Source organism: Mustela erminea, chromosome 2 (assembly GCF_009829155.1).
Source record: "Mustela erminea isolate mMusErm1 chromosome 2, mMusErm1.Pri, whole genome shotgun sequence".
Classification (NCBI taxonomy): domain Eukaryota; kingdom Metazoa; phylum Chordata; class Mammalia; order Carnivora; family Mustelidae; genus Mustela; species Mustela erminea.
The window spans coordinates 9156128-9175829 of NC_045615.1; the positions used below are offsets into that span (position 1 = coordinate 9156128).

Below are 19702 nucleotides of genomic sequence, written 5' to 3' on the forward strand. Positions count from 1 at the left end.
TTTTACTATTGCTTTTCTATTCTTACTATTTAATCTTATTCTCCTATTCTTCCGTCGGTAGCTTCTTTCAGTTTAACTACATATTAATTATTCCATTTAATCTTTTTGGAGGGTAGAGTAGATATAACTCCTTAACTGTATTATTTTAGTGGTTGCTTTAGGGTTGATGGAATATAATATTAACTTATTATGGTCTACCTTTAAGTAATATTATATGTTTTGATTTATAGTATAAGAACCTTAGAAAAGCATGCATCCATTTCTCTCCTTCAGGCCTTTATACTACTGTTGCTATACATTTTGCTTCAATTTCTATTATATTTATTTATTTATTTATTTATTTTTTATTTTTTATAAACATATGTTTTTATCCCCAGGGGTACAATGCATTGCTGTCATTTTTGCTATGTGAATCAATTTTCTTATTAGATTTCAAAAATAAAATAGTCATTTTGTTGTTTACCCACATAATTACATTTTCTGTTACTTTTTCTTTTTTTGTCTAGCTACACATTTCCATTTGTATAATTTTTCTCAAGGACTTCATGTAACATTATTTTTTGTGCAGGTTTTCTGATGAATGAGTTCATTCAATGTTTATAAAAATGTTTCCATTTCACCTTCATTTTTGAGGTACATTTCATTGACTAAAGGAAAACTGTTTTTTTCTTTAATTTTTTTTTTTTTGTTTTTTCTGTACTTAAAAGATGTTGCTCCACTTCCTCACTATCTTGTATTATTTTTAACAAGAAGTTTGCTACCATTCTGGTCTATGTTCCTCCAGATTTCTGTATTTTTTTTTTTTTTTTTTTGCTCTTTCTAATATTGTCTCTTTATCACTAATTATAACAATTTAATTATGCCTACTTATTTTATTCTCCTAATGGTGTAATGTTAGAGATCCAAATACTCCAAAGTCCAGTGGTCCAAGCCCTTTGAGGGCAGGATTCAAAAGATAATTTATCTAATTTTTGTTGTTGTAGACATTTATTCATATATATTATTAAATGGTTTATTTCCAAAAATATTTATGGAGAATAGATCATACATTTCACAAAAATGTTTGAAGTAATAAAGTAACTGGCTACCCTACTTAAAGATATTACAATATATACATAATTTAAATTGATTGGATTAATATAGAGATGTTTTAAAAGCCAAACATAGAATAACAGTCACATTTCTAGAAGATAATGTAAGCGGAAACAAAGAATATTGGGTTCTAATTCTTTGTTTTGTGTTATCTAGCTGTATGAGTTATAAATACTTTTCAAAAATTATAAACTCTTTAGTTAGGAATAGTGCCTCAGCATTGTACCATTTCTTCACCCAGTACACTATTTTCCCAATTTGACTATAAAATAATTTATGTTTAACTTTCTAAATCTCTAAGCATTTTAATTCCCAATTAAATAAAGAATTAAACTTGGTGAATTCTGAAATGTGGTTGCAGCTATGTTTCTATTGATGTGATACCTTATATATTATAACTTCTTTTGTCTATGAAGAAATTAAAGAGACTTAGTGAAATCTAATCTAAATGGAGTCATATAAGGTAGTTTCTATTTTTCCTTTCTTTTTTAATTGAAAGAAGAAGACTAAAATAGCTGTGTTCATTAGTGTTATTTGACAAATATTTCTGACCTTATAGGTCATATAGAATTGGACCTTGTAGGATTGCACTTCCTGGGCTCTTGAGCTGTGTGACTAATTCTGACCAATGAGTAGTAAGCAGAAAACAGTATGTCATTTTAGAAACAGACCATTTATTTACCAGCTTGAGACCCATCAGTGTTCTCATTTACCTCTGGCAGAGTGATTAACAATGGTAAAAATGTTGGCTGGTCCCACTGACTGCAGTGAGCAGAGACATTCCTGCCAAACTGTAGTGAACAAATAGAGCAGCAAGAAAGAATAATCATTGTTTTGAGCCATTGGCATTTGGGGTTGTTTATGACCACAACATAACTTTCTGACTAATGTATTTAATATAAGCAGATAGAAAAACAAACAAACAAAAAAAACAAAAAATAAAGCTATACATTAGATTAACTAATGGAATGACCTATGGATTGATTTATGCAAAAATCTTCACTCAAACATTTTATTCAAATCTTGCAACACAGAATTTGAATTTTTAAAATGTGTGTTTTGATAGTGTATCCAAAACTAAATATTTAACCTTAGGCAGTAGGAGGGAATACAATGTGACAATGTTGGGGTTCTGGAGCAAACAGCCAAGAAAGAATTCTTGAAACATCTTCGGTGCAAAAAGGTGGTTCTGATAAAGCACGAGGACAGGATCCATGGGCAGAAAGAGCTACACTGGGGTCCTGAGGAGTGGCTGGTTATGTACTTGCAAGTACGGAGGGGGAGGGGATTAAGGATACTATAAATCTCTAAGGAATTTGGAAGCAAGGTTTCCTGGACTTTGAGGGGCTAACTGTTTTTAGGAAAAGGTCTGTTTACTACTGTCTAGTAAAACCTCAGTCATGAGACCTTTCAGATGTACAGCAGGAGGCCATATGCTTGGAGGAGGATTGCTAACATAAATCTTGGGGGAGGGTGGAGTTAGAGATAAAGGAAGCTTCCAATAATATTTATATATTAAAGGAGACATACAGATCCTGGAGGTTGGGCTAATGTTAAGCTAAGATTGACCTTTGACATTAACAAAGTATTAATATCACAGTAGTTGAGTTCATAGAGGAAGGTCACTCTGCCTGTCTCAAGGACTTGTCCATGGGCTGTAAATAAGGAAACTTATTTTTTTTCTTTGCTTTTGTTCTCCACATCAGAATGTTTAGGTGATGGTGAGGAGAATGTGAAGGTCTTAAGAACCTCAAATGCAAGTTCAGCTAAATGCCCACAGCAAAAATTTTGACATGTATTGCATAATAATAAAATAATAATAATAAATAATAAAATAACTTTTAAATATGTATTATATATTTAATATAACATATTAAATATATATGTGATATAGATATAGATATAGATATAAATATCTATATCTATAGATATTTATATCTATATCTATATCTATATCTATATCACTAGCAAGCCTGGTACTTATTTTATAAATCTGAATTAAAATTTATTGTTTGGCCTGTTGCTATTGTTGAAATAATAACTTTTTTTTGGTGAAACCAATGAAATTATAAGACAAGTTAATGTAATTAATTATAAGACAAATTAATGTAAGTATGTAATTAATTATAAAACAAATTAATGTAAGTATGAAAGGAATGACATTATATTTCAAATAAACAATGCTGTAAACTAAAAATTATTTTTAAATCTCTAGGTTTAATAGGTATCAATAAGGAATATTAGAAAATATGTGTTTTGTTCTGAAAAAACACAGAAGATTATGATAAATTTTCCATTTGTTTTCACCAATAGGAATAGTTTAGCAAAATATTTATAGATTATATTTTGTTAGCTTTTTAAAATATCTTCATGATTTGTCATTTCTCTCAAGTAACTTTTTAGAGAATTTAAACTATCTTTTCTCTGGTGCATTTAAACTTTGAAGAGTGTTTTTGCCATTCATTTAGATGAATTGTTACTTAACAAAAAGATGTTATGTAACATCTCTTACTTAACTTAAATGGCTCATCTCTAAGACATTCTTAAACTCCAAGTTAATTTTATGCAAATGCCTATTTTAAATAGCACAGCAATATGAAATGCAATAATTACAGGCATTTTCATCCATTTTCCTATAAGTTTAATGTAACAAATGTTTTAATTGGTCCCTATTTACTCTTTGTGAATTTGCTACCCATCAGGAACCATAATCATATAAATTGTTTGACTTTTTTTTTTACTTATTTCTTCAACACATTTCCATATTACCATATTGTCTTCATATTTAACATATTTCCATTCTCCACCTAACTTGAGAATAAGCCTAAAATACACAGGTTGCAGATTCTTAATAAAGCCCTGGATAGGCTTCAGTATTTCTAGTAATACTGAGAAGGAGTCATCTGGAGCCCAACTCCTAGAATCCAGTGGCTGAGGCTGGGAATGAACTCACTTTTCTCTGGAGCGCGTTAAGTACTAGAATGACTAAATATAATTCAATCAGATTAAACCCTGTCACAAAGTGGCTGGTTTTCCTTCAAGTAAAAAAATCAGATCAGCATCCTCATTATCTTTTGCCGAAACTATTACAATATCCAATCTTTCTGTCTCATGTCTGCTGTCTCCATTGTCTGCCCTGGTACCAGAGGAATATGGAAACATGATCCTGTATTCCTCATCACTAACAACATGTGAAATATTTCACGTTGACTTCAGGCGAACATCCAAATTCCTTAGCATCACTTTAAAGATGCTCCCTGATCTATTCTTAACAGACAGACTCATCTATAAAAATTTCCCTAATTCTTTCAGACAAAGTTAGTCATACTTCCTTTGGGCTCTGATTGTTGCGTGCCATCTTTTATGTCACTTGTCTCGTTCGAGTCAAATCATTTTATGTATCTGCCTACTGGTCTGTAAAACCTTAAGGGAAGAAACCATAATGTATTCATCTTCATATCCTAAGTGTCTCTCACTTTCCCTCGTGCAGTCCCTGTCTCCCCTAATTTCCTCCCTCCTTCCATAAAGGACTTGACAGGTAAAATAATAACAATTAAAAAGCAGTAAGAGCAATAACATAATGGCAATATTTATCAAACCCTTGCTATGATCAGATTGCTGCTGTACTAAGTTCCTTGCATGGATTATGTAACTTAATTCTCATGGACACATTATGAAGGTTGTTTATTTTTAATTTAATTATTTAATTTATTCTAATTTGTTTATATATTTTTGCCCCTGCATTGCCCCACATGAGAGAATTGGTTTTACAGAAGTTGAATAACCTGCCCATTGTCACTCAGGTGTAAGTGACAAAGCCCTCATGTGAACCTAGATAGTCTGATGTATAAGTATGATTTTTCAATACTTGAGAAATGATTATCAGCACAAGATAGAGAGTTTTCCATGTTTGTCTAATCAAAAAAAAATTATACACATTCATGTAAAGAAGGAAACTTTACCACTAACAGTCTGCTGATTAGGATAAGGCTATTTTTATAGGTACACTGTGTCAACTCTTGATAGCTGTATTTCATAGGCACAGAGAAGGCTCTGAGCAGAGCATCAGAAATTAAGAAGTTGAAAGAAATAAAACCTCTCTTACAAATTAATAGCTTATATGGCTTATATGAAAAGATGGATTGTATGAAAAATGGCTTGTGTGAAAATATTTTATAAAACTTATTTTAAAATATTTCCAGGTGTTAACAAAATGAAAGCTTTATAATGCAATAAAATAATACTTCTTAAGTAATTCTGACTATCATTTTATATTGAAGAGACTGTTTTTGACAAGTACAGCATAACTTATATGCCTATGTCTCAAAACAGATTCCCTTAGAAACAGACCTTGAGACAAAAATTTGATTGTAGTAATGTTGAGGAGGAATCACAGAAAGTACCTGGGGAGGCTGGATGAGGAAGTAAAACAGGAAAGGAAAAAAAAAAGCAAATAAAAGATAAACTGTAAAAACCTTGTCTCTGTGGGCAACTGAGGCTCCATCTTGCTGGGAAACTCAGGTACATAATATAGAAAACACCTCAGAGTTACCTCACCAGAGGACTGTTTATTCTCCAACTTCCCTCCTTCATTGGTTGAAACGTGCTCCCGGGCATTCATTTCCCCCAAAACTTCTCATCTGCTTTTGTTCAGAGATGAGAGGAAGCACTTGGTTGGCAATCTGCAGGTATTTATAAAGGATCCTCTTGGCATGTACTGGGCTGGTGAACGCTAAGGAACTCTTGGTGGCCCACTGGTCCCATCTGCTATCACCTGTCACTCACATGTATGTCCCTCCAGTAAAGCAGAACTGTTCTTGAGCCAAAAACATATACATGCACATAGATACAGAAATGCATACATACATAGACAAATAGATGTGTATACCATATATGTAATTGCCATGTTCAACAGGATATTTGACACTTCAACCTCAACGTGGTCAGAATTCAACGCATCTTCACCCTCAAGCCTTTTACCCTTGAGAGGTGCCCTTCATGTAAGTCTGTATTTCATAAGATCAGTTGCCCCTGTCCAAAACATGGGAGTCCTCCTGAAACTACTTCTCCCAGACAGTTACCAAGTCATATCAGCTGTATTCCTAAATATATGTTGAGGACTACCTTCAGCTCTCCCTTGAATTTCTGCAGCACTTTCCAAATTTAAGTTTAAAATTGTAACTCTATTCTGTATCCCCTATTATATTGTAAATGTGTTGAAGTCAGGGATTAGGTTTTGCTGAATGTTTCTTCTCCATTTTGGATTCTGGCTTATATCAAACCTCAGTAGATCATTGTAACATAAGGGAATGAATGAGTAGAAGAGATCTTTTCACATCTTATGTGTGGTAAAAGTTTGAGCTCACAGAGATAGAAATTAATGAATACACTTTTATGAAGGAAAGCCTTATTTACATAGGATCAGTCTTGCATTTTTTTGTCTTCCTATTTTCTGAATAGATTAGTACAGAGCTGTTAAACATCATTATTGATTGCTTCTAGGGTATTGCTCTGAATACAATGCTTATTTAATTAATAAGCAAGTGATATGTTCAATGTCTCATCTTAATGTTTGAAAAATAATTTGGCTTTTTGGGAATATCAGTTGCATTCCCAGTGGCGCTCTTAGGTATGATGATTTGCACAAATAGGTACAATTATCCTGCATAGTGATGTAATGAAACACAATTATCTGGGCCTTTGGCTTTGTTGAGAAGAATGGATGGCTCTGCATGATTATAATGAGGTGTACTTAATTACTTGGGCACTCTTTTCCAGACTTGTGCATTATAAGTGAAAACATCCGTCTCACAATATTTCCTTAAAAATCACTCACAGATCTGTTTCATATGCTTTATATTTTTTAACCATTCTGTGTTATCTTAAAGTGAATTTAGGAATTTTTCCTAGCATTTAATGCCCATTTCATGGTATGACTTAGATGTTATTTCCAATTCTTTTCATCATATTTAAAAACATCAAAATCTACTTGTTTTATAGGTATTATTACAAATAATAAATTCTGAGATTAAATAATCAAAATAAATGGACAAAATAAAACAGAAAATATTTATATTTATAGATTTATATATAGATTAATTTTGTTTTCTAAGATAATCTTATTGGCTTTAATTGCATTGTCATGTTTTCCCAAGTTGTTTTATTTCTTTTTTTTTTTTTTTAAGATTTTACTTATTTATTTGACAGACAGAGATCACAAGTAGACAGAGAGGCAGGCAGAGAGAGAGGGAGAAGAAGACTCCCTGCTGAGCAGAGAACCTGATGCGGAACTCGATCCCAGGACCCTGGGATCATGACCTGAGCCAAAAGCAGAGACTTTAACCCACAGAGCCACCCAGGCACCCCATGTTTTCCCAAGTTGTAAGGCAACTTTTGTTGTAAATCCACAGCAATATTTAATATATCCTATTGAGATCATAGTAAAATGAAGTATTGAAATGACTGAGAAAAATATTTTAAGTAATGTTTTAAATATTCTGGTGCATTTCTCTACATATTGGTAGACGATATGCACACTTCACATCATGCTATGGTTTGTTTCCTCATCTAGACTATATTGTAACCAGTATCTTGACAAAGCTAAAGCATTAGATGCTTCTGCATTTATGAAACTGTCTAATTCTAGATTGCTACTCTGTTTTTTGTTTTCAAGTTATTTATATCAGGAAAATCATTGAATTTGATAATTGATTGAAATTTTACTCTATTTTAGTTTTAAGTAGCTCAGAGATTTCACCAACTTAAGTGCATTCATCGTCCTCAATAAAGCTTGGTCAACTTGCTGAACTAGGAAGTAAATGAGATCTGAGACCAGGTTCCTTCCCTTGTGTGGCTTGAGAACTAATTAAATAAAGAATAAGTATGCAAAAATAACAATTACACATAGTAAATTGTTTTTAACTGTGCCAAAAGTTAAAGCCTATGTTCTTTTTGGTATCTTAGATTTTTTTTTTCATAATGAATAAAGCAACATGGAATTCCTAGTTATAATTTCCACTAGAAATGTGATAATGTCTGTGTTTGAATCTTAGTGTAACCTTATTATGTGGTTGTATCAGTATATGCTTGTTTAAGATTAACTCTTCATTCATTTCATTGTAAAACCATGTTTTTCCCCGTAGAGCTCAAATATTGTCCAGCCATTGAAACACACCGCAACCCAAACTGATTAACTAAGCATAATTATTATAGTTGGATTTCCAGAACTTCCCAGGAAACCCATTTAAACCTTAACCATGTGCTAAGTGGGAACAATTTTAACTCATAAAATTTGTTCTTCCCACTATGAGGTAACATTAGGAAAAGTTTACATCAACAAGAACATGTTTCAGTGCTCTTCTTACCTAGTATCTGAGTCCTTCATACAAAAAAGGATAATTATTTTATTAAGAGCAACATGTAAAAGAGATCATTAATGAATTCCATGAATGAACTGAGTGATTATTATGGTGTACAAGCACTGGTTGGTAAAGTAGTAGACAAAGTCTACTTTTCACAGATGTTTGATAACAGTGAATAAATAGCAGTATAAGAGATCTATAGTTTTGCATTTGAACACTGCTTTTTTCTTCTTCTATCATCTCTAGTTGTAAGCACAAGATGTACCTGGAAAGGCTGCCAAATACCAGCATCATTATCCCATTTCATAATGAAGGTTGGACTTCACTCCTGCGTACCATCCACAGTATAATTAACCGAACCCCAGAGACTCTGATAGCAGAAATCATTCTGGTAGATGACTTCAGTGATAGAGGTAAGATACAATTAATAATATTTTATCTGATACTGTTATTACCTACATAATCATTAGAGGCTTAAAAAAAAGTCATAAGATTATTGTGATGTTTCTTTCTGATTCTATCTGAAAGGTAATTATGAAGTTTTGACTATGCTGTGATTTCATAAAATGTTGGCCAAATTCAAAAGAAACTGAATGAGAAGGTATTGGTGATGTTTGGGAAACTATAAGAAATTTGCATTACATTTCTGTTGTAAATTAGACAGGTGTTGGCAGAATTCCTCAAATTCTATTTTCAGCTTCAGGACAAACACTGCAAAATATGTTATTGTAAGTACATATAAATGGGGAAATATTCCAATGGATTTATAAAATCTGCTCCTGTTTCTGAAAGGCATCTGCTTTATTATTTACCAGTATGACACATTCTCTAGGCTACATGTGTGTTACTTCATAAATACTAGAAATGGTAAGTAATACAAATATTTTTACTTAGCAATTCTGGCTATTTTATCATATTTGAACAATAACTAACTTCACTCCTGCGTAGTGCAATGTATCAGAAAATTTGATAATTTGACATAAATTTTAATATTTCTACCATTCTGAAAAACATGGTATGGTTTATAAAAGACAGGGGAATAAATTTATAGAAAGTTTCCTGAGATTAGGACTTCACTCACCATCTCTGGCCTGAATGTGAGAATTGTTAATTCTGCAGGAAAGGTAGTTTCTCTTTTGGGACAGATGTGAATGGACAGGAGGAAACCTTTCCTAATGATGTTAATCTACTTGGGAAGTGTTCTATGTTACATTTCATCGCATGAAGGAGATCTGCTAACCTGTACTGTGTATCTGTAAAAAATAATGGCAGTTAAAGAATTTAATTGCATATTATCTTTATGCATCTTGAAATCAAATGGGTTAATTGAAGCTTTGGAAATTTCATACACAACAAAAATGTCAGCTTCTTCATAGTCTCCAAAGATAGTGTCAAAGAAAAACTGTTGTGTGTGTTGATCTTAAGGTTTCTTTAATAGAGTTCCAGTCTTTAATGATATACTTCAAATAATTATTCACAGTTTACCTAATATTAATATGTCTTGAAGTTTATATGACAAAATGAGATTGTCTAACATCATTCCGTTAAAATAATAAATTACCAGCTTGATAATTTAGGTTGATTTCAAAGCAGTTTTTGCCTGGCGTTGCTTAGGTAGATATGCTCTCAGTACTACTCAGTAGTGCAAACTGGTTTCTAAAACTGAAATTTATTACTTAAAAATTCATTTAAATAGCACATTGATGTCTTTTTTATTCTAATCAAGGCTAATATTTCAAAGTAGTCATTATACCTCAGGCTAAAAATAAGCATTTTAAGGCATTAAAGCTAAAACTTTAAACTTGGCTTTTAAATGAAAGAATGAGAAGGGGGAATAAAGATCTGGGCCTGCATATCACCAAAAAAAAGGTCTTTTGTGGTTGACTGGTACTAAGGGATATAAGATAGTGTTTTTGTGGAGCATCTTCTACATAATTAACTTGGTCTTGGTAAACTGTTCATTACAGCAGAATTTTGACCAGGAGATAATATAGTAGGAAGCACTTGGTAGCAGAAAATTGTGTTTTATAGAGCATTTTTTGCTGAATATTTCTCAGAGACATTTTTCACTTGAACATCTTTAAAGAGGGAAAAAGTAGTGGCATCTACATTTGTCTTGACTTCAAATCACTGTCATCTTTTGCACAGTAGCTACTTTGATGGACTATCTTTCTGCATAGAATGTTACCCAGGAAGTAAATGACAGAAGACTGTCAATGCGATTAGTGTAAGAGAAGTAGGACAACAGAAAAAGGATTATTTGGGATAGTAATGGTGATTTTGACTTTTCTATTAGAAATTTTTAAGGATAACAATGATTTTTAAAGTTTTGGTAAGTCTTTAATTTAGAGATTCTATTCCTATGAACTATCAAGTTGAATATATTATTTTAAGAACATTAAACTTTCAAAAGGTTAAAAGTTTTTGAATATTGCTTTTCATTATGTTAACCTATTGATATGTGTAAAAATAAACTTTGGAAGAAATAAGTTATAAAAATACTTCTATAATCTTTTAGAATACGTCATAATTCTAAAGTTGCAAGGAATAGGAAAGATTGTTCTTCTAGATTTCTGTTTCAGATTTCTAAAATCTCATCTGATGGACTATGAGGGGTTTTGTGGACCTAAGAAGCATCAGTCCTACTTTCTGAATTATGGGAAATTCAGAACATTAACATGATGAATACAAGTTAGAATGCCAACACCAACTACTAACTGTATGACATCAGGTTAATGAATTGTGTCTCAATCTTTTTTTTTTTTTTAATCAAAATGGAGATAAGTCCTTAGTTATCTAAGTAACTCCTCAAAGAGAGGTCAGGATGGAAAGCTGCCTTGGATTGCTGAATGAATGGTGCACTGCAAAGGAGAGTATTTGCTCTCAACTATTGATTTCTACTCATCAAATATTCCCCTACTACTATAATATAAATGGCCTCCATACTTCTTTGTGGGGATCCTCTCAATTTAATCAAATACATTCCACAAGAATTTCTATCTTATATCTATTTATCTCTCTTATCATCTATCTATCATCTGTCCTCTCCAGAACCAACAGAAGTCAGAGGGCATGTGAAGACCAATTGTGGTGATTCATAACATATTAGAAAAATTAAGACCTCTTTGACATTTAAAAAATCAAATTTTACCAATAAGCAAGTAAACTACTACAGATGTGGAAGAAAAATTACATTCTAGAGGTTCATCAAAAGGAGAATAAAAATAACGTGTTACCTCCTTATATCACATAGGGGCCTTACATGAGTGTTTATCAAAATTCTTTTCAAATTTCTTTCCTCTATTATAAGAGAAAGAACATATCTTAGAACATCTCTTATTTACAGAGACTCTAAGAGAAGTTTTGTTACTCCTTTTTATTCTGATATTATCTCTGCACATGCTGTTAAAATTATTATACTTTAAAGTATATTTATACATTTTTTGGACAACCCAGAAATTGTAAGCCTGCAACATGTAGGGTCTTTTTCACCAATTCTCTAAAAATCAAACTAAGTAGGTCAGACAAAATTGAAAGTATAGGAGGATAGTTTTGTCTTGTTTTTGTTTGCTTCCTTTGGGAAATTATTTCTGAAATGTTACACTTTATTTTCAGAAATATATTCCAATTTTAGGTGTGGTCAATATTCAACTAAACACCTTTGCATTAGAGCTTTTCTGGATATTCTGCAATGTCCTTTTGCCAAAGGCAATAAAATTTTGACAAAACTAAATTAAATATGACTAACTTATATTTTATGTCCTCTAGGTCAATAGAATAGCTACATACGCAAAGAAAGAAAAAAGAAACAAAAAAAAAAAAGAAGAGCCAACATGTTAGCTGTTTTAATAGCATCAGTTTAATATCACTTGGAATTCAGAGTTCCCAAAAAATGTAAGCCCTCTAGTAATTGGCAAATTGTGTAGTAGTTGTTTTCATAGCAATAGAGAAAAAAGTGCTAAATATTTCATAATTATAGAATAATTTTGAATATTACAAAGTGATTTTTAAAAATCTGCTTGAGTAGGGTTGGCCCAGTTATAAAGAAAAAGCAAAATGAAACAAAACAAAGCAAAAAACAAAAACCCCACAGGTGCATGCCCTCTCCAGCAGTTTCTCAGTTTAGATACTCTTCCTAAAGCAAGCTTGATAAACAGAATGTTGTTTTAGCCTCCCATCAGAAGCCCTCTGTCTACAGAAACATGAAGATACAAGCCTGCAGGTAAGTTTTCAACAACAACACTATGTTTTTGCTACCTGAAGCTTACCAAAGTTAGTGAATGTGATTTTTTTTTTTCCAGTAAGCTCTCAGAAATACATTTAACAACTTAACTTGAGGCCTATAACAAGGCTTCATGATGACTTTAAAGCAGGACTAATCCTGGGCTTATCTCCAAATTCCAGGCGACCTTAACAGCATCCACATGGAAAATGTTGAAATGTGTGAAATAAGCTGGGGCTTAACCTCAGAGATAGGGCATATTTGAACCTGACAATTCTCTAAACTTTGTGTGCTTAGATGAATCCAAGTTCACATTAGGATAGTCACAGGAGAGTTGCTGACACCCTTCCCTTAATGCAAGTATGACGTTACAGGAGTTGCAAACAGATGCAAAACAGGTGCACACACACTCAAAGCAGGTCCACACACTCTCTCTTGCCCCTGATTGTTCCAAAGTGCCTGGTCAGGAAGGGTAAGAGTTGAGTATTTCAGTTTCAAAAAGGCCTATTATGCTCCATGTACAAGTTAGAGGGAAAATCAAAGACTAGAAACTATCCTCCCAACCTAGCAAAGCCAGGGTACTTTTCTGCAGATAGTTTAAATCCTTTTGTCCCAGTGTGTGGCCCCGAGACCAGAAACATCAGCATCACATTGAAGCTTATTAGAAATGCAGAATCTCAGGCCCCATCCAGATGTATCAGAATCGTTATGTCAACATGATCCATGTGTACTTTTTAATGCAAATCAAAGCTTCAAAGAAACTTTCATGTATTTCAAAATTAGGGTTCAAGTCATATGAGTAGTATGAATGTGTAAATAGTATAATTTTTAAAATTTCCTGTTTTTTCTGTATATTATTATAAATAAATTTTTCTATCTGTTTTTATTGTTTAGTGTGCAATTGATATTGGGTTTATAAATCATTAAGAAAAGTTTGGGATGGAAGTCCGATAGCATTATTTCCACATTATTTTAGATATCAGTTTTCCATTTATCATTACATTTCTTTGATAGATTTTGACATTTTCCACAAATTTGTAGACATTTGCTCTGCTTTCTGATGAATTTATTTTATAGCATTTTATGTTTAATTTCAAGTTATTACCATTATTTCCTCTCTTGCCAATTTTCCTTCTTTTCCTAACATTTTATAGATCTATTTTTCTTTGGAATCATTCAATAATTCCCATGCCAACTTCAGGAAGTAGAAAAGAAATATATATACATATATATGTAACATAATATATAAATATTTATATAGAAAAATATATATGATCAACCAATAGCAAAGCAATTGCTGTAAAGATCCACATCACCATAAAAATCTCTAATTCTTTGCATGGTTGAAACTGTTTATGTGTCTTTAAAATGGTGTGAATATTTTAAATCACTTCACAAATGGTAATGATGAGTCTTGAATTTGGTTCTATTTTACTCAAGTAGTCTCCAGGTGTGCATTAAGGAAAGTTTCTCTAAGCAGACAAATCAGTTAGCACACGTTTTACAACTATCTGAAGTTGGAAGATATCAGTGTGAAAAGGTCATAAAATAGAGAATGATAGTGCATTTCTATTTTATATGATAAAATACTAACACTAAAGTGCATATAAAGATTCTGAGATGACAGTCAACAAAAATGTTTTAGGGCTGGTTTTCCATCAGATATTCCACTAGACTATGAGACATGCAATTTTTATATCTCAGATTTATTGAGAGTGAGTCACTGTGATGAATCTTGGAATTGTTTAGATTTGATATTCATATTTTAAATTGTAAGGATAATTGTACTTTAAAAGAAAAATATAATATTAAATACTACTAAGGAGCAGGAACTAAGAAATGTTGTAAAATACAACTGTATATTTTTCTGTTTAGAAATTTAGCATCACCTGCTAATGAACTAAAAGAAAGCCGTTCTGATTGCTGATGATAAATTTAAATATCATGTTGCATTATGGTGGAGTGTATAATTTTAATAAGGCAGTTCCGTTTTACCAGTGAGTTTAACGTTTGTGGTTGAAAGGGAGTCAAAACAGAGTGGCACCGTATCCTAGGGTCATAAATACGAATGTCAAACAGCAATGTGTTCTCAAGGTCAGAGGAAGATGAGCTTCTAACCTACAAGCGTAAATTTGGGAAGTTACAAAATCCAAAATTAACTCATAAAAAAATCTTTTTGTGTTCATAAAATATGAGTGTTATCCATTAGTGGCAGAATATGCTTTGATAGAATCTATGTCAGAAGGCAAAACGCTTTTGGGGTTTCTATCTCTCTACTTTTAAATTAAAAATCCAATCTCACATGTCCTCATCTACGTAAACAATTTATCTGACAAAGCTAATGAGAAGTACATATTCTTGTTGAGCTTCACTTTTGCCTAAATGTTTAAAGTAGCGTTTTGTGGTGTCCTTTTTCTTCTGTATAGCAAATGTGAATAAACTCTCCAGTTTTCAGGAACGTTACTGAGGGCTATACACACATTTACAGTCCTCACAATTACTACTAGAATCTGTTATTTGTTCTCGTAGAAGCCTATTTTAAGTAGGTGCTTATTTTGCAGACTAAAATAAAGGACCTTGACATACTCTAAAGGCATATCTTATTCTTTTTTTTTTAATTTTTAATTTTTTATTTTTTATAAACCTATATTTTTATCCCCAGGGGTACAGGTCTGTGAATCACCAGGTTTACACACTTCAGGCATATCTTATTCTTAATGAATTATTGTCTGAATTAGCCTTTTTAACACTGGCCCTGGTAGGTTCAGAGCACTGCAAAAGATTCTTAGGGGGTCTCTATTCTTCTGTCCTCCAAGGAAAATCATGCTATCTCTAAATTTGATTAAATTAATTTCAGTTTCAGCAGGATTTATATTTAATTTACAAAGGTATGTTTGTGGAAACTTCCATTCAAATAGATACTTTATGTGGTTAGTTTTAACAAAAACTATTTTTTAAAATGTTCCACTATAGAATGTGTGAATATATTTTGTGAGAATGTAGTCATCAGAATGAAACACTTTTAGGCTAATTTTGAAGACAAAAATAAGTGTTTTGGTAAACATATAGTAGAAAGAAGAGGTATAACCGAAGGTTCATTGTCTGGTTGTACTATATGATAGAAATCACATATAATATTAGAAAAAATTTCACACCTGAATTTTGTTATTGCTGTCTTTCCTTTTGCTGTTAAAAATATTTTGTGTACTTAAATGAATGGGCTAAACAAATTAAAACTATGGCCATACCATACCATACCTCTGTTGTGAGATGGTGAGTGCTGTGAAGTGTGTAAACCTGGTGATTCACAGACCTGTACCCCTGGGGATAAAAACATATGTTTATAAAAAATAAAAAATTAAAAAAATAATAATAATAAAATACCCCTATAGAGTAGTCAGTAAGTTGAGGGGAAGGGGAGGGACAATTAGTACTTATATTTGCTCGATGAGTCTCAAGGTTTTTTAAGAATTTTTTTAAAAGGTGATAAGGCTCAGCAACCTGTCATTTTCTAACTAGCATTTTGTTCTCTTGCAGTTTTGTTCTCTTCTTAAATATTATTTTGAAGCGTATGAAATTGTCAGGTTTTTGTAGGACATTAAGTTTATTAATGTAGAACATTAATGCAGGTCATTAATTTTACATATTTCATCCTTAATAACTAAGCATCTTAAAACTTATCTATCCCCGATTGAACGATTATGTAGGGCTCATGTTTGAAATCAGTGCTTTTGATGGTAGAGGATCGCAACTCCCATCACCAGGTTCTGGATAAGCCGATCTGCTTTTTCTGGAGGAAAACTCCACATGGTTGAATTAATCTGGGGTTGGCATAGAAAGAGATGCTTCTCTTCAAAGCAAAACTGTTACAGCTCGCCGATGTCACAAAGGCATGACTTCCTCAAGAAAAATAAATTGTGCAATTCATTTTATGGCAGATTAAATCCCATTTATTTTCCTTGCAGACAGCTGTTTTGAGTAGGATGTCAGTTGTATGAAACCATTTTATGGATGTTGGGCTTCAGATCTTGGGCAGACATAACTTTCTCTGATGAAATAAATGGTTATGTTTTATGATTATTCCTCTTGTCAGCAAATGTCAGTTGGTGAGTTTTAATAATACAGTGTTCAGTATTTCAAGCAGCTCTTTTTGATGTCTAAATATCCATCTGCTCTTAATTTTTAAAAAAAATCACTGCATTGACACAATGCAAAAAAGCACAAATATTTCCTCCTGTCAACCTTAAAAATAAAATAACCAGTTACTTTTCTAACAAAATGAGTTATTTGGGAATAGCGAGAGAATTACAATTCAGGACAAGACAACTATGGTAAACCATAGGCAACTCTGAAGAGACAAAAGGAAGGTCAGCCTTTATTAGGTTTTAGGAGGAAACTGAGGTGGGTTGTTTTAAACAAAAGTTCATTGGAGAGAAACAAGAGTTTGGGTTCGTGGTGTTTTCTCATTGGCTATATGTGTGGTGATTGGGTTGTTGCTGGGACATTTAGAGATATTCTTTCTTTTTCTTAAAAGCAGGAAATGAAATTGCTATGTGAAAACTGTCCGCCCTTGTCATGATAATTCTTACCTTTTTTCTTCCTGCTGGTTATGCAGCCTCAACCAATGGCATGCCAGTGACAGTGCCCCCTTCGAGCATTTCCGACTCCATTCTAAATGAGATTTCCTGTACTCCTTTTCACACTCCTTTATCTTAAATTACAACATTTACTTAGAAAATTATTAGTCTCTAAACAGTCACGGTCTTTGATAGGCTGACAGATTTTAAACATCAAATGCATGCGTGTTTATGAAACATGTTTTAATAAAAATTTAATAAAAACTAAATGTTTTAGGGCACCTGTGTGGCTCAGTCATTAAGCATCTGCTTTCAGTTCTGGTTATGGTCCCAGGGTCCTGGGATCAAGACCTGCATGAGGCTCCCTGCTCCACGGGAAGCCTGCTTCTCCCTCTCCCACTACCCCCCTGCTTGTGTTCCCTCTCTCACTGCCTCTGTCTCTGTCAAATCAATAAAATCTTTAACAAAATTCTTAAAAATTAAAAAAAATAAATGCTTTATATCAACTGAGGAACAGTTCCATATTAGAGTGATAGGGTCATCGAAATAAAGGAATTTGTAAGTGACAGGGTATCATTGTAACATTTTATGTGTGAATGAATGAAGACTCAGAAGGGTGACCTCCTGGGTCACACACTAGGTCTATTTTATATGCTTAAATAAATGCCAGACAAAACTAAAATGTATAGATTTTGTGCTTAGCTATATAGGTTTCCTCACTGTAGTTTTCTCAAACATCTAATTCTGAGAAACTGGAACCATTCTGATAACTATATTTAATTTAATAAAACTGTACTACAATTATGTAGACACTCTAGATAATTGAATTTAATTTATTACCCTATTTTTTGCCTTAAGATCAGGATCATAATAGAAACCATCATTTCACTGTGTACACACAAGAATTGGAATGGAGAATTCACGAGTATAATTCTGAATGACTTGAACATACAAATTCCAATATCCATAATGGCCTTCTAGGACTACAGGGGGCCAATCAGAGCCTCCCTCCTAGAGAAAACAGTGTTTCTAACATTCTGAAAGACTCACAACATAGTCAAATGGGTCATAAAACATAAATATGCTTCATTTAGCCTTACAGGCTGATGTAAAGTAGAACTAATTGAGGTTAGTGAGTGGGGTTTAGGCTGGCCTCCCATAGGTCATCTGAATGATGTATCACTCCAGAGTTCAGTAGTCTACAAAAGTCGCTTCACTGTGTAGAAGCCAAGACACTTGCAAGACTACTAAGCGCTACACTTGTGCAAAATGTTTCCAAAAGTTGCGAGTCTTTTTAGTACAGACAGAAGCTAGGGTGAAGGAAGACATGACTGGACAGATATCTGCCATTAGATTACACCAGTTGGATAAGCATCACTTCTTTTTCCTTTTTTTTTTCCTGCATTGTCCTCGAAAACCTGGTAAAGAACTCTATATGGAATATATATACGTTTCTTGAAAAACTAATGGCTGCCTCACAGAATAGAAAACCTTGACCCCAATGCTATCAAAGGCAGTGGAAAAAAAAAAAAAAGCTGAATTTTCTATCTTGAATAAATTCTAGCTCTGTAACTTATCATTTTAACTTCTAAATATGTTTCTGCAGGATTATGAAGGCCATTTCCAACTTAGTGGGGATATATTTGGGCTTTGAAATCAAAGTTAAGCAACAGATTTTTTTTTTTTTTCAGATTGGTTACCCCCCTCTAGTTTTGCCAGGTTGAAACACCGCTTCTTAGAAAATAAACTGAAGACTCTATGAAGAAAAGGAAGTATTTATTTATTTTACACTATTATGTTTGAAATTTATAAACTCACGGGACAGGTAGAAATATAGTGAGTAGTTAACAGTGTAGGTGTTAAGAGAGTTTTGAATTCAAGTCCTAGCTCTGCTACTTATAGCCTTCGGAAACTTAGAAAGGATTAGATATGAGAGGAGATTATACAGAAACAACAAGATAATAATTTCACTATTTTTTTTTTTTTACTCAAGAAAATCTCTCTAAATTGGGAAGGATAGGAAAAATAAGTCACCCAATATAGAGAAGAGATAGCAGGATTATCCATGACTGTTTTGAATAAGTTCAGGCTTGAAGATCTAAACCATTGCTACATGCTCAAAGAAATTGCAACATTTATCTTTCAACCATGAATAATCTTCATGAAGTGATGATAAAGGAAATAACTTCCCAAGACTTGAGTCAGACAAAAAAATGTCTGTATGCACAAAAAGACAAATTTTCATTTCCAAAATTGAGTGTACTTGTTTTTGATTTTTGGAAAAATTTTAAAGTAATTATAGCTATATGTTTTAAGTAATAAGAGATGCCTTAACTACTGTGAGTCAGCACAGGTTTAACTGTTTATTTAACTATTAATCAAACATTATCCCAGTGGGAGGCATGACTTCCAAGTTCAGTTTCTCTTAGACCCAGAACTTCTTTCTCCTA

At 32.7% G+C, this 19702-nt stretch overlaps 1 protein-coding gene across 2 annotated transcripts in view; it reads left to right on the forward strand.

Annotated features, from left to right (window-relative positions):
* The window catches only part of GALNTL6 (polypeptide N-acetylgalactosaminyltransferase like 6), a 1222158-nt gene that overhangs the window by 534693 nt on the left and 667763 nt on the right, over positions 1 to 19702 (forward strand). For both annotated transcript variants that reach the window (XM_032332218.1, XM_032332219.1), the window contains exon 5: positions 8700 to 8866. In XM_032332218.1, coding sequence (XP_032188109.1) covers positions 8700 to 8866 — 167 coding nt within the window. The remainder of the gene's footprint in view (positions 1 to 8699; positions 8867 to 19702) is intronic.